The sequence below is a fragment of the Sinocyclocheilus anshuiensis genome, unplaced genomic scaffold, assembly GCF_001515605.1.
Source record: "Sinocyclocheilus anshuiensis isolate Anshui unplaced genomic scaffold, SAMN03320099.WGS_v1.1 scaffold12, whole genome shotgun sequence".
In the NCBI taxonomy this organism is placed as follows: domain Eukaryota; kingdom Metazoa; phylum Chordata; class Actinopteri; order Cypriniformes; family Cyprinidae; genus Sinocyclocheilus; species Sinocyclocheilus anshuiensis.
This window is the reverse complement of record NW_015555713.1, coordinates 856,497-877,448: the sequence shown is the minus strand read 5'-3', so window position 1 is coordinate 877,448 and position 20,952 is coordinate 856,497. Positions and strand designations below refer to the sequence as shown.

General features: G+C 37.1%; 1 protein-coding gene across 1 annotated transcript in view; it reads left to right on the top strand.

Annotated features, from left to right (window-relative positions):
- Positions 1-20,952, top strand: part of LOC107672123 (ubiquitin carboxyl-terminal hydrolase 43-like) — a 66,628-nt gene that overhangs the window by 17,332 nt on the left and 28,344 nt on the right. The window contains exons 3-6 of the mRNA XM_016465207.1: positions 53-145; positions 1,629-1,764; positions 2,184-2,328; positions 17,616-17,784. Coding sequence (XP_016320693.1) covers positions 53-145; positions 1,629-1,764; positions 2,184-2,328; positions 17,616-17,784 — 543 coding nt within the window. The remainder of the gene's footprint in view (positions 1-52; positions 146-1,628; positions 1,765-2,183; positions 2,329-17,615; positions 17,785-20,952) is intronic.

Sequence of the window (20,952 nt, the reverse complement as noted above, 5' to 3'; positions counted from 1 at the left end):
CTCCCTTGCCTACTCGGAAGAAACCATCTTTTTTCCTGTCTTTTTTTTCCAGGTCATCTCTGACATGCCCACATTGTCTTAAGCAGAGCAACACGTTTGATCCTTTTCTGTGCATTTCCCTCCCCATACCTCTAAGACAGACGAGGTGAGTACAATTGTACCAAACTAAAGCCTTTTGAAGTCATTGATTCATGCAAAAGCGTAATTGTTTTCCTTGTTGTGGGTGTATTCTAACAGTTTTAGCCTCTCTGTACTAAAAAACAATGAAGCATTCAAACCAGCAGCAGCAGATGGATTGCCAGGAAAATCCTTATTTTGGAGGAAAGGACCACCCTCATGTTCACAAATGCAAAACTACTGTCCCACACGCTATAATGTCAGATAAAATATTTCTGAATGTACATGTTTATATGAACCACCTTTGCAATGATATATGGTAATACCGGTTATACTGGTCATGAGGGATAATACCGGTATGAAATTTTATATTGGTTTAAAGGAAGTTTGAAACTTGACAAAAACAGTTCTTATGTCAATATCCTAATGAATACAATAGCCTTAAATAAAGGTCACCTAAAGCGCATCTTATATGGTAATATAGACCTACACATTTAGCCAGTAGTTAACCAAGACTTATGCGCTACATTCCAAGTCTTCTAAAGCCATATAATAACTTTGTGTGAGGAACAGACTGAAACTAATGTTTTCTTCACTGAAAATTAGCTTCAGCTTGGACATTCTGCTATATACAGTACAGGTTTCATGATGATACAGTCTTCATTTTTGGTTGAACTATTCCTTTAGGGCAGAACACATGACCAGTTAAAAGGAAAGTAACCTGTTTGAGGTGTGGCACTTTTTACATGACCGATTGCCTTATTTCTTCTGGCAAATCCTTCAGCATTTACCACAACGCCACCCTTATTCACAGTAGTTTATGTCTGAGAAGGGCGTTTTCAGGCTTTAGGTCATATATCAGCAGGGTTGTAATAGTGGAGGAAAACTAGATGACAGTATAAATAATGGTACAGTAGTAGATGATGTCACTTCGGAGAAGATGACATCACTTTAGGAAGAGCTATATAGAGTTCAAAACTTTGGGGTCAGTAATATTTTTTTTTTTTACAAAATTAGTACATTTATTCAGCAAAAAGGCTTTAATTAATCAAAAGTAACAGGGAAGACATTTATATTGTTACAAAAGATTTCTGTTTCAAATAAATGCTGTTCTTTTGAGTCACGAAAAAAGGATCATGGTTTCCACTAAAATATATTACATCACAACTGTTTTCAACATTCATAATAATAAGAAATGTTTTTTGAGAAGCAAATCAGCATATTAGATCTTACAGACCCCAAACTTTTGAACGTTAGTGTATATTGCACGGTCAAAATACACAGCTGCTTTTGAATAGATACCAACAGGGGTTAAATGTGTAACTTAGTGACCAGTCAGATTCATTCTTTAGCCACACCCACCTGCTTAAGCCACACCCACCCACTAGCTTTTGTAGCCCTTCACAGAGATTGTTTGAGATTTCTAGATGCCCTTTATTGCTTTCAGTAATATTTTTAATTTAAAAGCTCCTTTTAGATCTTAAAGGATGAATTTTCTTCTCTCTCTGCAGACCAGTGTGTGTGACTTTGGTGTTTAGCAGTAAAGGACAGCGGTATCTGAGAGTGGGGCTCGCTGTGCCTCTCTTTGGCTCTTTGGCATGTCTGCGCCGGATGGTGGCAGATGAGGGCAAGATCTCTCCTGATCAGGTGACAGGTGTACACAGCATCACACAGACAGACCTCATGCCTGCACACAATATATCACCTGACCAAACCACCTTCCCTACTGCATTGCTACTGTGATTGTGTCAAATGGTAATACTGTCGAACTTATATGCCATGATACCGAAAGATTATATGCTATGGTATTTGCATGGTACTCAGAATAATACCATGGTACTTGTTTGTAATTTAGATGCAATTCTATGCTTTATAAGAAGATTATTTTATTGTTAGTTATTATTTAATGTCTAAAATGTAACAGAAATTATTGGTATTATTAATTGTAAATTGTTTGATACATCAAATGTGAGATGTGTTTTAAATATAAATATTTAGTTTTATCTTTATCTTTAATGATAATAATAACTCCAATAATTTCAATTTTTAATTATCTGTTCTTTTAGGTAATATTGACAGAGATCTACACAACAGGTTTCCAGCGCTCATTCTTTGATGGCGATGACTTGACCAGCATTGCAGAGAGTGACATCATCTATGCCTTCCAAGCTCCACCCCTTTACATCAGGGGTGGATCTGCACGAATCTCAGGTAAAAGTAGCCAACTGTAGAGGCTGTTTTTGAGGATTATAGGCACCTTTTAAGGTTTTTTTTTTTTTTTTTAAATCACCAACATCTAAATATAACAGTTGTGTTTCTGACTGAAATTGGGGTATAGATTTAGAATGGATTTAATTACAGTATAAGTTCCTCAGTGATTTTGTTTTTGGTCCATTATGCCCTGATGGTCAGCCTGAACATAGGCCATGATATGTAAGTCAAGTCAAGTCACCTTTATTTATATAGCGCTTTATACAATACAGATTGTGTCAAAGCAGCATTACAGCATTAAACAGGAAAGTAGTTTGTCGATAATGCAAGAGGATGATAGAAATCACTCAATTTTCCAGTTAAAGTCAGTTCATCATTTATTCAGTTATGTCATCGTCCAGGCAAGCCAAAGGCGACAGTGGCAAGGAACCAAAACTCTATCGGTGTCAGAATGGAGAAAAAAAAAACCTTGGGAGAAAACAGACTCAGTCGGGGGCCAGTTCTCCTCTGGCCAAACGAAACCAGCATAGCGTGGTTTAATTCCAGGCTGCAACACAAGTCAGAAATGTGCAGAAAACTCATCTGGTTCCCGTGGTCTGTGCCGATGGCTGTCGAGGTGACGAGGTCTTCGCAGGGGATCTGTCTCTAGGGCTTATTCTTTTTAGCATGGTCTCTGCTGACATTCAGAGCTGTCAAGGTCATTTCTACGTAGGTGCTGATCCACCATCTGGTCTGGATATGGACTGGATCCGGGTGACTGCAGTGGCCATCTGATCTGGAAACAGACTGGATCTGGTGGCTAAGGTGCCCTCGGAATAAGAATGAAAGAGACTAATATTAGCATAGATGCCATTCTTCTTAGGATGTAACAAGTACATCGGGTGTTATGGAAAGTGTTCCCGGTTCTGGTTGACCTAATTAATGCAGCCTAACAATCCTTTAATGGATTTGAATTATAGAAATGTGATAGTGTGTTATCTGTAAGCCAGGTTAAAGAGATGGGTCTTTAATGTAGATTTAAACTGACAAGAGTGTGTCAGCCTCCCGAACAATGTTTGGTAGATATTTCCAGATTTTGGGCACTAAATAGGAAAAGGATCTGCCACCCACAGTTGAGTTTGATATTCTATGAATAATCAAATGGCCATAGATTTGAGATCGCTGTGGACGTGAAGGACTATAATGCGATAAGAGCTCGCTCAAGTACAGAGGAGCTAAACCATTCAGGGCTTTATAAGTAATTAGCAAGATTTTAAAATGTATACAATGTTTAATAGAGAGCCAGTGCAGGGTTGACATAACCGGGCTAATATGGTCGTACTTCCTGGTTCTAGTAAAAACTCTAGCTGCTGCATTTTGGATCAGCTGCAGTTTGTTTATTAAGTGCGCCGAGCAACCACCCTATAAAGCATTACAATAATCTAACCTTGAGGTCATGAACGCATGAATTAACGTTTCTGCATTTGACATTGAGAGCATAGGTCGTAATTTAGATATTTTTTAAGATGGAGAAATGTGATTTTACAAATGCTAGAGACATGGCTTTCAAAGCAAAGATTGCTATCAAATAGCACAGATGGTTTCTAGGTTCACACTAGGTTCCTAACTGATGATGAAGAATTCACAGAGCAGCCATCAAGTGTTAGACAGTGTTCTAGAATATTACATGCAGAGGTTTTTGGTCCGATAATTAACAGAATTTAGCAGTAGGAAATTACTAGTCATCCACTTTTTATATCAACTATGCATTCTGTTGGTTTTTCAAATTGGTATGCTTTGTCGGGCCGCAAAGAAATATGGAGCTGAGTATCATCAGCATAACAGTGAAAGCTAACACCATGTTTCCTGATGATGACTCCTAAGGGTAACATGTAAAGCATGAAAAGCAACGGTCCTAGTACTGAGTCTTGTGGGACTCCATACTGCACTTGTGATCAATATGATACCTGATCATTCACTGCTACGAATTGATCACAGTCAGATAAGAATGATTTGAACCAAGCCAATGCAATTCCACTAATGCCAACATAATTCTCTAGCCATTTCACAGAATGTTGTGGTCAATAGTGTTGAACGCAGCTCTAAGATACGGTAGCACTAATAGAGAGATATAACCATGATCGGATAATAAGAGCAGGCCATTTGTAACTCTGATGAGAGCAGTCTCAATACTATGATACGGTCTAAATTCTGACTGGAAATCCTCACAGATACCATTTTTCTCTAAGAAGGAACATAGTTCTGAGGATACTGCCTTTTCTTGTATCATTGACAGAAAAGGGAGATTTGAGATTGGTCTGTAATTAACGAATTCTCTAGGATCAAGTTGTGTTTTTTTAATAAGAGGCTTAATTACAGCCAGTTTGAAAGTTTTTGGGACATATCCTAATGACAATGATGAATTCATAATATTTAGAAGAGGATCTATGACTTCTGGAAGCACCTCTTTTAGTAGCTTAGATTGAATAGGGTCTAACATACATGTTGTTGGTTTAGATGATTTAACAAAATTATACAGTACAATACTTCTTCTCCTATAGCAGAGAATGAGTGGAATTGTTCCACAGGAGATCTATAGTGCACTCTAGGGGTGTGTCATATCATACCATCCACGATAATACTGGTATAAGTTTGTACATGATAAAAAAAAGTGTCATTTCGCGATATCAATGATATAGCGACGCGATGACGTATGGCGGATATACGTTCCCTAGCGCGCACAACAACAACACCACCACCACCACCACAAACCCAATAGGTGTGTTCGACTTGAAGCAGCGCTGCGCAGACTGATCGGTGTATGACATCATAGTATCGCGAGAGTGGTTCTAGAGCATATTCGAGCACACACTCTTACTTTCAGAAAAAGGCAAGGCGCATATCTTTAGTGCTGAGAGCCGCTTCTGAAACGTGTCGCGGCTCCGCTGGTGTAAAAACAAGCATTAGGCTTGTTTGAGATGAGCAAAATCTGCGCAGAACCGATCACCGTGAGATGCATGGTGGTTAGAAAAGTGTCCAAGTTACATCCGACTTGCTCTGATGTCATGCTGACGTGTGCCAAAAAACTCTCGCGACGGCGAGGCAGCTGTGTAGGATTGTGCATTTGCTCTCCACCGACTTGTAATGTCTGTTTTGGGTTTTGTTTCATGTTTTTGTTTTCATGTCTTTTATTTTGCAATTTGATTCATGCTGTTGGTGTCATGCTTCCCTTGCCCTCATGTATTTCTGCCCTGTGTATGTGTCATGTTGTGATTGGTTGTTCAAGTCATGTGTCTTGTTCCTCATTGGTTATTGTCCTGTCATATGGTTCTCAGTGCTCATTGGTTGATTCTTGTCATGTGACCCTTAGTGTTTGGTATAAGTAGCCCTCATGTTGCCAAGGCAAGTCTGTTCAAGTCATGTCAAGTCTCTGTTTAGATTATGTTTGTATTTTGGATTACTTTTGAATAAACTGCACATGGGTTCAGTTCTTCAACTACGCTCGCCTCAGTGTACTAATCGTTACACGACATCCGCAAAAGCATGATGGGAAACGACTTGCTGATGACACAGCTTAATGCTCATTGGTTCAGACAACCGTGATGCTGCGTTCTCTTCATTTTTATCTGATTTCATGTGATTATGTGTTTAAATTAGTGCTGTGTTCGATACATCGATACGACGATGTATCGTCACAGAGATTTGACGATACAGGTATCTATACAGCTGTCCCTGTATCAATATTGTGGCACGTGTGCAGCAGTGGACCGCGCTTAATTTGAATACAAGAACAACGTTTAAAATTGAGCAGAAAAGTGCGATGTTTCTAAAAAATAATGAATAGAGCGTAATATATAGGCTATAACAAGGTTTAATCTGGCTGCAGAGGAACACAACTGGGATGCCTGATATAAAGAGACATAATCCCCGAAACAGAGCTTCCCACTTGTGCAATACGGAAATATCTGCTAAATGTGTCAACCTGGCAACCATGAGCATGTGCGCTCTCTCTCCACTGTGGATAAAAGAGCTTGCTTTCTGAAAACACCGGTTTTAGTTTTAGCTTGCAGTTTAGCGATCGCCACTTAAATATTCTATTCTCAGAAAAGTGTAATTCATCAAGTGTTCATTTATGAGAGAGAGAGAGAGAGAGACAGAGAGAGAGAGGGGCTGTGTATGTATGAATTACCACCGTTTTGCCGCGTTTCTCTATTAACAGTGAAGCTGTGGCTTTAATTCCTTTAGAAACAACAGTGTAACCAGCTCCTTGTTGAGAAAGATAATGTAGCTCTTGAGTGATTAAGCTATTTAGTTGACAAAAACTGCGGGGCAGCGCTAAAAAGTTTGTTCCTGAATGTCTGAGTTCGGCCGCAGCGTGATCTGTGTGTGTGACTGAACTTGACGTCAAACTGCTTCTGTTTCACACAAATGCTGGCACAGACGTGCATGTTCGGCTAGAGTCGCTTTGAACTCGTGCATCTTCGGAAGCGGAGCTGCGCGGAAAGTTACAAAAAATGTCGTGCACACCGCCACGCGAAACGACGTCGCGCGCACTCAAAGCGAACTTCCGCCAACACCGCGATGACGTCATATTTGCCGCGTGCACCTAAGCGAACTTGCGGACGCGTCGAGTATAAATCAGCCTTGAGCGTGTGTGTGCGTTAGATACAGAAGACAGCGCATTAGTTTAGAACTCTTCTAATTTTTATTTTTTAAATGTAGAGAGTGTGTTAATTTGTGCAATGATAACCTACCAGCATATTTTTTTAAATATATTAGAATGAGTACGTTACAATATAAATTTACTAGAACGAGTACATTATTATTTATGGGCTTAAAAACAAGATGCAAAAAATCTGAATATTGTACCTGGTGGGGAGTGCCCAATGTAAACATGAAACATATGCCATTACCTATATTGTACTGTGGTACAGTTATGGAGGCCCTTCATAATGCAGAGGTCAACTGCCTGCTCTGCCAATAGTTAGTAACAGCCCTATAGTATGCAGTGTTTAATAAACAGCTGTTTTACTAAATTCTTCTGAGGTGAAATTCAGTGCAGATACGTATCGTATCGTGGCCTCTGTATCGTGATACGTATCGTATCGTGACTTTGCTGGTGATACACAGCCCTAGTTTAAATTATGCATGAATATTCCCAAACACTATAACAGTGCAATCTCTGTGTGAGATATGTGATTGTTGTCATATTTCTATAAAAATCTAAAATACATGTTTGTATTAAAGTAAAAATGAATGATAAATATGCCTTTCATATGGAATTAAATAGCAAGCACTTTCGGTGTCTTGTTTATCATAGCTATTTTAATATAAAAGCAACAGAACTGAAATTATATCATGTTTATCAGCAACACAGCGCATGAGTGAGAATAACGCAATATCCGCCTTTGATCTCGTAGGTATCTGTTGTGCTTTGAGAGGTCAAAACTGTCCGTCTTGCCTGCACTAATTTCACTCCTCCCCTCACTGCAGCCGCCTACTCTCACCTACATTTCAGGCGAGGCGCATCTCAAACAAAGCCTATTGACTAGAGTGGCCGCGTCGGAGCCGTAACGCGCCGCAGATGCGTGCAGTGTAAATAAAGTCACTCTTGCGGTATTTTGACATCATACACCGATCGGTCTGCTTCAAGTCGAACACACAGCTGCTGCTTCTGCCACCTTATGACAATAGATTTACACTTCAAATTAGGTAGTCTGTCATCGATGACAGTAGCTCATTGGAAAATGATGGAAAATGCCCTTCATTTTGTTTGCACTAATAAATGCTGCTGCCTGCCAGCTGCAATCACCAATAAAACGTTGTTCCATGTTTTTTTTTTCTATATCGTCATAAATATCGTTATCGCAGATATTCTTGAGATATCGTGATATAATTTTGAGGCTATATCGCCCACCCCTAGTACACTCTGATGTGATACTGTAGCTGACGGCTGCATGGTTATAATTTTATCTCTAATAGTATCTATCTTGGAAGTAAAGAAGTTCATAAAGTCATTACTGCTGTGCTGTTGGGAAATTGCAGCGCTTTTTGATGCTATTTTTTTTTGTCAATTTAGCCACTGTACTGAATAAATACCTGGGGTTGTGTTTGTTTTCTTCTAAAAGAGAATCTATCTAGCAGTTTTTAAACAGTTTTTAAGGCTTTTCTATAGGAGGAAGTACTTTCCCTCCATGCAATACGAAACACCTCTAGTTTTTTTTGTTTCTTCCAGCTGTGATCCATTTTCCATGATGCTCTCTTTAGGGCGTGAGTGTGCTCGATATACCGCGGTGTCAGACTGTTTTCCTTAATCTTCTTTAAGCGTAAAGGAGCAACCGAATCTAAAGTGCTAGAAAAGAGAGAGTCCATAGTTTCTGTTACGACATCCAGTTTTTCCGAGCTATCGGACTTGCTGAGAAATTGAGACAAGTCAAGAAGATTATTTACAAAGTAGTCTTTTGTGGTAGAAGTGATGGTTCTACCATATTTGTAACAAAGAGTTGAATTTGCAGCTTGAACTATATGGAGTGTACATGAGACTAGATAATGCTCTGAGATATCATTGCTCTATCATCGCTGTAAAGTGGGGCCAAGTCTGTGTTCACCAGGGTTGGGCCAAATTCATAACAGGCACACTTTCAGTTCATGACAATGTGAATTGAATTAGCAACACAAGATAGTAAGAGTAATCTTACAGAATTACAAATAAATGTAAAGAAATTCTACACATGCAAACGTTTTGCAACATGGTATAAGTACAGTATTTAAATAAATAGTTATGAGTAATGATACCTTTTAGATCTCCTAAATATTTTTCAAATTATTTTTTATATTTTTTAAAATTGTAATATATTTCTGATTATATTAGTGCTGTCAAACGATTAAAAAAAGACTCACGATTAATCCCACCTAACATAAAAGTTTTTAAATATACTTTTATAATGCAATAATGTAACATTCACACATATTTTTAATATTTGTTTAATGGAATCTTTTTTATGACTGACTTTTTTATCAATGATACCAATACTACTGATGTCTCTAGGAAACAGTTCCCCCCGCCCCCCCCCCTAATTTTTAACAATTGACTGTAGCCATTCAACATTACAGTATATTTGAGAGATATACATTTTAACATTTATTAGACTTTAAAAAATAACAACTTCTAATTTAAGTGACCTTAAAACAATATTCACATAAAACCATTATTATAAATGTAATTTACCTGTGCCCTTCAGCAAGTAGGAAATATACAGAAATTGAATAAAGTTATCAAACACTAAATTCTAAATTAAATATAGATTAATCCTTAAAGCTACAAAAGTTATTGATTTCCTCTTTTCCATTTGTTGTTTGATTAACAGACATCACAGGAGCTGGTTATTAGGTTATTTTGGCTGCTTTAAGAGCTGCAGCTGCTGAACATGATACGGATCTGACACGCATCACATTTTCTCACAACTCTTTACCTTTTCTGACCCACTTCAGGTTTTAAAGTCTCTACTAATGAGCTGACGAGTTGAATCGGGTGTGTTAGATGAGGGAGACAGTGCTGGGCTGCTCCAGGACAGTTTTGAAAGTCACTGCATTTCAGAGACATGTTCTTAAATGTGACTCATATATAAATACTTACATATATGCACAGTTTTAAGGCAACTTTAATCACCTTTTTGGTAACTTAATGACTTATCTGACGTCATAGTTATGACATTGCATGCTCGTAGTTTCATTTGCGCTTTAATATGAAATTATATACAGCGCGCGCCACTGCATTTGTGCGTGCAATTGAAGAGCACGTGCTACGCGCACAGTATAATGGCTGACAGGACAGAAATATTCATTTTTACTGACATATGGGCTGACAACATCTCATCTGACCGAAGTTCACTGAAGTTTACTCATCACTTGTACATTTTCCATGCTCGTTTGACTAGCGCCTGGCACTGAAGTTGGAGTGCTTGTCTAAAAAGTTTTCAGACATTTGATGTGGTAATAAAGACATTCTGCGTCTAAATAAATGCAATACTTATCAAGACAAAAGAGACAGAAGCTGCAGTTGTGAGTGGGGTGGGCAATCCTAGCTATATTTTTTTAATTAATCACATGCGTTAACGTTCTAATTTTGACAGCACTATGATTAAATATATTTTTTAACTCAAACCAATCAACACAGACATCAGAGCGTTTAATTTCACTATATAGCGTCATAAAATGGCCAACACATTTTTTCCATACAATTTGGGCTAAATTAGAAAAAAAAATGCTTGTGGATCATCCAGATAACAACACAATATTAAGAATCAAGTATATAAGCTTTTGAACGGGGTAATTTTTATAAATTAAACTATTATTTTCTCTTGTGGACTATGTGTAAATGTCTTTTATGTGAAATATCGTATTCAGGTCAGTACTGAATAAAAAAATAACATGCATTTTGTATGATCTCTCTTATGTTGGTAAAATAATTAACATTTTGCAGATACTGCAAAGTGTATGTAAAATTTTGACCACAACTGTACATACAGAGCTGCTTTATAGTAAAAATCAAGGTGTAATTCTAACTGAAAGTGACATTGACACTGTTTTTTCATGTTTAATACTGTAAAGCTGCTTGCTTTAAAGCAGTCTATTGCATAAGGTGCTATATAAATAAATGTGACATGACTTGTGCAGACATATACACATCACAGTGATCTGATGCTTTCTGAACTGCTGTTTTCGCACCGCTGTCATGTTTGTTGTATGTTTATTTTATTATTGAGAGAAAAGCGTGCAGCATATATTTACACATTCATCTACACTCTTAAGAAAAATGGTTCTAAACAGTACCAGAAAAGGGTTCTTCGGCTTGTAACAACAGCAGAAAAATAACCTTTTTATAGGGTTCCATATTGAACCATGCTTTGAAAATGCTATATAGAACCTTATTGGTGTTATAAATAACATTTTTAAACATTAATATTAGTATGTTAATATCATTAATATTAGTATTATTTGTATATATTATTTATTAATATTGTTTTTTACCCCTCTATCTGCCTTGTCTTATAATATCTTGAAGTGTCTATTAGGGTTTTACATAAAATCAACAACAACAACGTGTCAATTAGGTACTTTTTTTTTAATGACGTGAAATTGTAGCAATTTCTAACAACAGTTAATAGCAGAATACATTAATGAATGACAATGGACATTGAACATAAATAAATGCTTAAAGAAATAAAACAAAATAGAACATAAAATAGTGTATTGAAGACCACGCTCCAGTGAAATATCTTCCCAATCCTCTATGATGCCTCTAAGTTAATCATTATCTGTATTTTGGTGTGATTGAATGACAGTTTCTCTCTGCAGATGATGAGGTTGTAGGATGTGACAGCATCTGAAATGCACAATTGAGTTTAGATATACAGTTTGTCTCCTTTCATTTGTTTATGTGAAAACAATTGTTTATGAAGGCCAAAAGTAGTATGTGAGCACTTCACAATGTTAAAAGGAAAAAGTAATATAAAGTCAAGGGATAGCTGCATGTTTATGCATAAACCCTAGTAATAAAAAAATATCTAACAAAATGGACTAAAAATTCAATATCTTTGTTACTTACTTAGTGAAGAAGAGGACAGTATCCTTCACTTCTGTGAGATACTGTATATATATATATATATATATATGTAAAACTTTTTAAAATATAAAATGTATATTTTTTTATGCGAATCTGCTGATGGACACATGCTGTGTTGTCATGGGAACATGCCAGTTGAAGATAATGAGGAAATTACGTCGCTCCCTTTGCCAAGTGCATTCCAAACCAGGAGCACATGCACTCATGCACTCATGATTTTTGAGGGGGCACGTGGGGGGGGGGGGCATGCTTGTCATGTGACACACAGCAGCCACGATAGCACTGTATAACTGATATAGGCTTATGTTTTATTTCTTTTTTATTCAAAATATTTCCAAACGTGTTAACTAGCCTATATCTGGAAATATCTCGATTCTCAAATATGTGTAAGTAAATGCGTTTTGCACCTTTATAGATTATGCTATTTTATCAATGGTGATGGGCAAAGTAGACTAATAGTGTAATCTATAACTACACATAAAAACCCGACGTTTTACTTAACTACTGTCAGACTCTGTTCCATGTTTTGTGTGTCCTGCTCCCCATGTGCCTTCCCATGCCCTTATTTGGTTAGTTTCCTGTTCCTGTCCTGATTAGTTTATTTCATTTGTCCCAGGTGTTTCCCTTGGTTTTTTGCTCCCAGGTGTGTCTCGTCATCCCCTCCTCCTGTGTGTGTATAAAATGTGTTCCCAGTCCCAAGTTCTCTGTCCGCTGTTGTACGTCTTCCTGTGAACGTCTTCGTGTAAACGTCTTCCTGAGTTCGTCTCCCTTGGTTCCTTGGTGCAAATAAAGTCTTGTCAACATATTCTCCAGCGTCTCCTCGTCCCTCGTGTGTGTGTGCAACGTGACAACTACCAGTTATGGGTGTCATGCCATAAAATATTTTAATACGACTTTATATTTAATGTGAATTTAATAACAATATTGTAAGTTACTAATTATAATACTTCCATTTTACAGAGAGCAAAGAACATTTAGCACAGTCTAGCCAGAGGCACTCTCAAAAACTCCCATTAAAATCACTTAAGCTGTTTACACTGTGAAATGAATATCTTACATACATTCGTACGCACATCTGCACTTTGTTGTTTCTGATGAGAGCAGAACACCGCGTTTCAGCAATGACTCATCTGAACGCCTCTGATTGGTCATTGCATTCATAAGCTCAACAGAATCGTGTGTAATTGGTTATAATGCGCAGCACTGTAAAAACGCATCTGTCTCTGGCTCAGCGCCAGCCAGCGAATGCAGATTTGTATTTAGCAGCTGATGCTGTGCCGCACTGAACAATCTAATCACACCGGTGCGATTGTATCAAATATAAAAAAATATTATTCAGCTATTTTTGTCTTTTGGAAGTTGCATTCAAAATGCACTTGGCTCAGAAATCTGAAAATAAATCACTTTGAATGGGCTTGACGCCTCTGTTCCAAACGACTACATAATGGCACGCACGTGCCCTTCTCACTCCAAAGTCCCCACTCCAAGGGGATAGGGATGATCACTTCCATTTGGAATTTGCCCCGTGAACCGTTCGGTAACGATACACACCCCTATTCGCTAACAATAAACCGTTGTATATCAAGCTTCTTTTTACCCCAACTGAAGAATGAAAAATGTTTTGCTTGTAGTTTTGTAAAACTTTCCCACACTCTACTGGTTCGGCTGCACTCCGGCATGCTTTCATAAGCGCCGTGTGTGTCTTTGTCTATTGGATTGCATGCAGGAGGGCTGAATTTACAGTCTTGTGCTACAGCGCAAACTGTGTTATTGCAGGTCCTTACATTAGGTCACATGAGATTAAAGGACTATTCGACAACAAAAATATTTGTTATTGATAATTTTGACTAATCATTTCAGCCCCAAATGCATGGGTGAGACCAGGTTCTGTCTAGTTTCCTTAGGTATTTCTTCTATTAGGTCCAGGTATTCTGTGGCGGTGCTCTGTGCAGCGGAGATCTGTGGAGAGGAGGGGTGTTTAATTAACAATCTCACAGTGTTACTGTTGAGTGATAACCTCAAACCTATTCAGTGGGGTTCGTCAAGTGACAGAAAAGAAGAAAGATTGCATGAGCGTAGCCACTTAAAGTCAGCACAGGTCACACCTTCCCATTCTTCATTTTGAAAACCGGATATGAAAAGACCTTGAATGCTGGGAAACAGAGCTGTCCTGATGTTCAACCATAAAAATGTCTCTTCTTGATTAAAAAGCCAGCCAGCTCTCCATCTGTCCCTGATGGCACATGTGACCTTCCTGTTGTAATGTGTTCATAATGTGTAACGGTCTTGCTGATCGTCATCGTCAAGTTGATTTGCCATAAATCGTGAAGCAGAGTCATAGGCCAGTGTTTATGCAAATGAGAGTGAATGATTGAAAGGGGCTTTGTCAGATAGTAGCAAGACAGACTATGACATTAAGATCCAGAGAGAATTGCTTATTTTTCCTTATTATATACCAATGAATGGCCCTTTGCTCACTTGCATGACGTATGGTCAGTGTTGGGCAGTAACGCATTACTTAGTAACGTGTTACTGTAATTTGATAACTTTTTTAGTAACGGAGTAATTTAACGCGTTATAATTTTCTAAATAGTAATTACTAAATAGTAATTAGAGTATAGTTACAAGCCGAGGTCTCTATACGTTACTGCCACGTTACATTGCTGACAGAATGCAGTGTTTTATAATCTAGATATTGTAAAAAGGATGTAGCACACGCACTGTCGAGTCAAGTGCCAGTGGATTAGACACTTGCTCCCGCGAGACCCGACGCAACAGAGCGCGGCGCGGGACAAGATGGGCGAGTGCTGGTGCGAGTGGGTAGACACTCTTGTGTGTGCGGGATGCGGGAGAATAGGTGCAAGCGTATGCAGAGTTTCTATTTAGGCTATAAACACGTGTTTGCAGCGTTGAGCAATGCAGTGCTGAAATTTGCGTGCTCACGAATCCTCTCATTATAACACACGAATTGTAGACTTTATGAAAGATTCACTATGCATATATGTATTGTGTTATAACAGAGATTTGTGAGATTGCGATGAACAGAGATGTCTTTTAGAGATTATAAATGCAGCGCTCTTTGCTGGCATTCTGCCATGCCAAACCATGCACGCAGCAGCCGCTTGCTTTAGTTGAAAATAACAGTGTTCTGTGAATGTTGATGCTTTAATAACAAATATTTATTGGGAGCGTGTATGCTGGGATTTCATAAATTTCATGGAGAAAAAGTAACGTAACTAGTAATGTAACTAATTACTAATTACTTTTGAAATAAAGTAATCAGAACAGTAACGTGATTACTTTTAAAAGGAGTAACCAATAATCAGTAATTTGATTACATTTTCAGAGTAACTTGCCCAACGCTGCGTATGTAAGTTACTGTGTAACTTGCTATTTTGCAGCCAGTTTGATGCTTCTAATTCATTGATTTATAAATAAACACTACTGTTTTTAAAGTTTGAAGTTGATTTGGAGTAAGATTTTTTTATACTTTTGATAAGTCTCTTTTTATAAGTCTCTTGTGCTCACTAAGGCTGCATTTATTTGATCAAAAATGCAGTAAAAACGGTAATATTGTGAAATATTATTTAAATTTAAAGTAAATGTTTTCTATTTTAACGTTTAAAAATGTAATTTATTTCTGTGATGCAGAGCTGAATTTTCAGCATCATTACTCCAGTGTCACATGATCCTTCAGAAATCATTATAATATGCTGATTTGCTGCTGAAGAAAACATTGCTATCAATATTGAAAACAGTTGTGCTGCCTAATATTGCTGTAGAAACTGTGATACTTTTTTATCAATTTCCTTCAACAAAAAAAAAAAAGAAAGAAAAAAAATATATGACCCCAGACATTTGAACAGCAGTGTATAGCGTATCATGGTACTGACATGGTACATGTCCAACTTTACGGTACACAAATACATGGTAGTTTTTGGTACTTTTTGTTAGTAGATGTTTTGGTTTTGTAGTGCTTTAAATTAAAATGATAATTTTAATAAACAGTCTCAATTTAATTTACCAAGAAAACTTTAAGTAAGTTAATTCTCCTGAAAAGTATAGTCATTATGCCTCTTTTTGCACATCCAGTCTGGCCCAACACAACAACATTGGCTCAACCAATTGCATGAGTCTGAGGCGGGACAGTTTGTTTGTCCAGTGAGGAGCATCTTTAAAACCCTTTCAAAGTTCCAGTTCTGTTTGTTGATGTTCAAGGTGCAGATATAACACACTTATGCTTTTAATGATGTCACCTTGAAGATATGAGGCTATTCTGTCCCTGATAAATTTAACTGGGTGACTTTTGGAAAAGAAATAAAATGCCAGCCTTTGGCTTGTTTTGGTTAGTTTGTTCTAGGTACTTATAGGTGCACTAAGCAATTTTTGAAAAACGCTTTTGACCACAGTGTCGGACCGAGTCCCAAAATACACTTGTAGCCAATCAGCAGTAAGGGGGTGTGTCTTGTAATGATAGAGAGAAGAGAGCGCTCAATTTGAGTGCACAGACGGATATTATCAGATCGACTATAGATAGAGAGAATTGGAGGATAAAGAGGAAAATATCGGAGGAACAAAACATTAAAAAGAAGGGTTACGATCATGCAAAAGGTAGGATCCGTGTAAATATCGGAGCAGCTTTCCAGCGGTGGAGAGAACTCAAGGAGCGGGAAGGCCTGGAATCGGACGCCGAGGTTGCGTTGTTTCTTTTTGATAGGCGAGTAACGTTGATTTTGTTGCCATTTGTTTGAATATGCTTGTGTGTCATCTTCGCGTCCATGATTGTCGTTATGCCAGGGTTGTGGGGTGGAGATATCAAAATAGGGGCGAGGTCCTGTCGGGGTATGGGCGTGTTTGTTTTGGTACTTTCAAATATCAACAGCGTTTGGATCGCTTAGTGCACCTTTAAAGTCCGTGAAAAGGCGATTCAGAGAATTGTTTCTAAACACATTAGAAATGTATTGCTGAAACACATTACAAAGACTGTGAACTTTGCAATACTGAATTGTGGAGTTACACCGTTAAACCGCTTTTCACCATTTTTGTGTTCAGGATTTTTTGAGCGGGCCTGAAATCATGTGTTGGTGACGCACTGGAGCCACTGAGCATGGCCTCTCCCCTAACACTATAAAGAGGTGTGTTTGACTTGAAGCAGCGCTGTGCAGACCAATCGGTGTGTGACATCAAAGTACAGTGAGAGCTTTAGAGAGCAGACGCTCCTTACGCTTTCAGATCGGTTTCACAGTACTTTGTTGTCATACACCGATCAGTCTGCGCAGCACTGCTTCAAGCTGAACACGCCTAATACCTAGAGCGCATTAGCATCAGTGGTTCACCGCTCAATCGCAAGTTCCAGTCATTACTGTCGGTTACAGTCGTCACCGATAGCCTCGTGGGCAGCGCGTCGACATCTAGCGCCATTGCGCTTCAGGTGTCCCGTGTTTGAGTCCCGGCTCGCGGACCTTTCCCGATCCGCTGTGCACTATTTGCATGTCTCCATCTGTCTCTCTCTCTCTCTGTCACTCTCTTCCTCTCTTTATCCGTGCATATGTCACCTTGTTTTGTCATACAATAAAATTTGACATTATTCGGCTATATGGAGCCACAGACAATAAATCTGCCAACAGATTAGGCGTTTTAGGAGGTGACCTCTACCTCTCCTTGGTTCTCCCTCTCATCCCAGGGTTCCACCACAGTCTTCCGTCCTCTCCGTACACCTCGTCTGGGCCGGAGGGTCACAGACTGGCAGCGTCCGGAGCACTGTCCTCGGAGTTCCTGAACCAGGCCGATGGGATGGTGAAGATCTTGCTGTTGGTGTGTAATGCAGCCGGAGCAGGACAGCAGGCAGTGAGGTACCCTAAAAAATGCTGCATTTTTTGACAGTTTTTTGTCTTTTGGTGAACAAATAAGGGCTGTTAATCGATTAAACTATTTAATCACGATTAATCGAATGATTGTCATGAGTTAACTCGTGATTAATTGCAACTTAATCGCACATTTTTATCTGTTCTAAATGTACCTTAAATTAATACTTTTCAAGTTTTTAATACTCTAATCAACATGGGTTGATATGGATGCTTTATGTAAATGTATGTTTATTATTAGTGAAACCATACTCAACATAGAGCATAAAGAATTCAGATACAGGTTTTCACAAAAACAAAAAGTTTTTAAAATCATTTTTAAGAAATTGAATCAAAAGTATCAATTATTATATTAATTTAAACAATTATTATATTAATTAAATACCATATAACTATATTTTACTGGCTTAATTGTTTAGATTTTTTATAATGCATTATCTTCTTATCGATCTACTAGTTCACATTTACAAATGTGTGTTTGCTGCATAAAAACATGGATGTTCGCAATGGTCTGAACAAAAACAGGACTTATTGAAAATGCAAATTCATTCTCTGCCAGCAGATGGCACTTTCGGAACAGCAGAAATATAGAGGTTTCTCAGACTGTAAACAAAGCAGCACAGCAGCGGACTTTGAAACGTGCAATGCACATATTTATTCAATTAAATCATCGCCTTTTAAAGTTTAATCTTCACATTAAGCCATATCGCAATTCTTGTCTTTCCCTCTCCAAATTTAAGACCTCTTGAAATCATAATTAAGACTTTCTTGTACCATTTAAGACTTTTTATGGCCTTCAATATGATACAATTAAATTTAAGACCTCTTAAGACTTTTTAAGGACCCGCGGGAACCCTGAAACAGAAAATGTGCGCTGCATTAATCGCGCATTAATAAAATTAGTGCCGTTAAAAATTAATTTGCATGAATGTTAGCCCTAGAAAAAATCATTTAAACTTTGTCAATGTTTTGCCATGTCATATTCATTCATATTTGTCAAGTTTATTCAGACTAAAATGGCAACTAATTTTAGTCAAAAGAAATAACATTTTAGTTGACAAGAATTAATTTTAGTTGCAAAATTAAACCAAATACTTATCTATTCATTTAAACATGTATCCTCATATATGAAAACTCCTGAAATAACATATTAGTGAAACTATTATAATACAATGTTGTGAAACATTTAGTTATTTGTACATCTTTAAGTTGTTACAGAAAGACCGTATTCATAACTCATTCTAAGCCATAACTTAGTTCAAGTTCACTTGTACTTTTTTGTCATTTTGTGCAGATGTAAGATGTAAAATTACGTTTATATTGTGTATACAGTTCAGTTTACTGTCATTCAAGTATGTCTATTGCCAGCATTATTAACTCTGACTGGATTATTTGAAAATTTTCTACAATATTCTACTTCATAAACATATTCACATATGGTTCAATATCTTGCGTTGTTCTTTTTTTCTCGTCATAATGTTAAAAATATTGAAAAATATATTTATATTTTATATAGATATATTATAAAATATATATTTATATTATATTATACAATAAACTAAAATAATATATTATATTTATACAGTACCGTTGAAAAGTTTAGGGTCGTGAAGATTTTTAAATGTTTTTTTTAAAGTGTCTAATGCTCACCAAGGCTGCATTTATTTGATCAAAAATACAGTAAAAACAGTAATATTCTAAAATATTAATACACTGTAAAATCACTGTTTGAATATATTATAAAATGTAATTTATTCCTGTGATGCAAAGCTGAATTTTCAGCGTCATTACTCCAGTCTTCAGTGTCACATGATCCTTCAGAAATCATTATAATATGCTGATTTGCTGCTCAAGAAACAATTTCTTAATATTATCAATGTTGAAAACAGTCGTGCTGCTTAATATTTTTGTGTAAACTGTGATACATTTTTTTCCAGGATATTTTGATGAATAGAAAGTTGGGGAAAAAAACAGGATTTATTTGAAATATACATTTTTGTAAGATTATTAATGTCTTTACTGTCACTTTTGATCATTTTAATGCATCCTTGCTGAATAAAAGTGTTCATTCCTTTAAAAAACAGGAGGGGAAAAACTGACTAGATTATCACTATATGGAGATTAGCCAATCGTAACAAAGTTTATTTACAAAAATAAATTTTAAAGGTTTAATTTCAAGGGTCACAAAGGGTGAAAATGATCTGAACTAGCATTAAAAGTGGACTTCAGAGAACAAAAACATGCCTCTTTATGCCACGTAAAGCTGGCAGGTATCAATCGTGACAACTTTACACTTTACACCTCACCTTTTCACTTTTGCTCTAAAAGCTTCTCACAGATTCTTTGACGTTTGTCACATCAGAGCGATCCTTCAGACACACAGTGACAGTGACAATCGCTCAGAGATCAATACTCTCTTAGGTGTGAATGCCTCCAGAAATCTAATTTCATTCCATGGCTTTTTGTAATGTGAGTTTCTCCCTCACTTTAAAGGATGTCATAGAGAGAACGAGAGAGAGCAAGGCTCAGAACATATGTTCGTCTCTTACAGATGAACTAGAGTGAGTACATGTCATTTTGAAGGCAGTGATAGTTTGATTGATTTTCTCCAGATACTGATAAAAGTGATATTCCTATCACTGCAAAGTTAGAGTGTGGAAAGGACTAGATCTGACATACAGCTGTAGTCATGAGTTCATTAATTGGGAATGTTTGAATATAGAAACTTACAATGAGACTAGGCAGATGTCATAACAAGGCCGTAACCATATCTTAAACATTGGTATATAAAGTACATTTTTGTATATATTTTTAACTAGGGGAGATTTAAGGGAATAACTTAATTAAATTAATTCAAATTAAATAAATAAAAATAGTAAAAGAACTACAATGTATTGTAATGCATTTGAACTATTTGCAAATAATATTTTAATTTTAAAATATGCACACATTCACTCTTAATCATATGCCTAGCATGTCAGAAATATTTCTGTTAATGTTTCTTGTCCCGCCACATTCAAAATACATTACATGAATCATGTAAATGATGAAGGGTATTTTCGATTAGAAATGTTGCCATGGCAATTAACAGCAATAAAATGAGTTCAAATTAAATAAAAAAAAACAAAAACTAATAAAAATTACAAAAGCACATCA